Source organism: Alligator sinensis, unplaced genomic scaffold (genome assembly GCF_000455745.1).
Source record: "Alligator sinensis unplaced genomic scaffold, ASM45574v1 scaffold987_1, whole genome shotgun sequence".
NCBI classification, from domain to species: domain Eukaryota; kingdom Metazoa; phylum Chordata; order Crocodylia; family Alligatoridae; genus Alligator; species Alligator sinensis.
Genome location: NW_005842574.1, coordinates 674,662 through 675,194, shown reverse-complemented (window position 1 = coordinate 675,194; position 533 = coordinate 674,662). Strand labels below are relative to the sequence as shown.

Sequence of the window (533 nt, the reverse complement as noted above, 5' to 3'; positions counted from 1 at the left end):
AGAGGCCGTTAGCGCGGCCTGGGGAGCGAGCGGCACGGCCACCTTGGCTCGGCCCTGCACGGCCATGCTGCGCTCACGGGGCCGGAGGACCGGGCGGCTCCAGCCAGGGCAGGAGCGTGTGCATGTCCACCGGGGCTGCTGCCTCCAGCGCTGGCCATGCCGGCGTGATGTCTGCCTGGGATCTGGGCAGCGGTGGGGGCACGGGCGGTGCCACCAGGCCAGGGGGGCAATCAGGCAGCTCCATGGTGCCTGGCGCTGGCAATGACCATGGGGATACCCCAACCCTGGGCTCATGGCTGTGACTTGGGGTCTGGGCACCTCCATGCAGCGCCCAGCCGGGTCTCAGCCGTGCGCCGGCTCCACTCGTACGTGGGGACGCACCAGCCCTGCTCCCCGGGACAGAGAGGCCTGGGGAGGCGCGATGGGTGCTGGGGCCTGTTTGGCCGTGGCGTGGTGCTGGCACTGCCCATCTCCTGCACAGGATCAAGATTGGGCCCAGCCCCGAGGCTAACGGCAGTGAATCCGACAGCACC

At 70.7% G+C, this 533-nt stretch overlaps 1 protein-coding gene across 1 annotated transcript in view; it reads right to left on the bottom strand.

The window, feature by feature from the left end:
• Positions 1-290: 290 nt before the first annotated feature.
• LOC102377280 (microtubule-actin cross-linking factor 1-like) overlaps positions 291-533 on the bottom strand; it is a 13,311-nt gene continuing 13,068 nt past the window's right edge. Inside the window, exon 20 of the mRNA XM_014524097.2 lies at positions 291-473. Coding sequence (XP_014379583.2) covers positions 291-473 — 183 coding nt within the window. The remainder of the gene's footprint in view (positions 474-533) is intronic.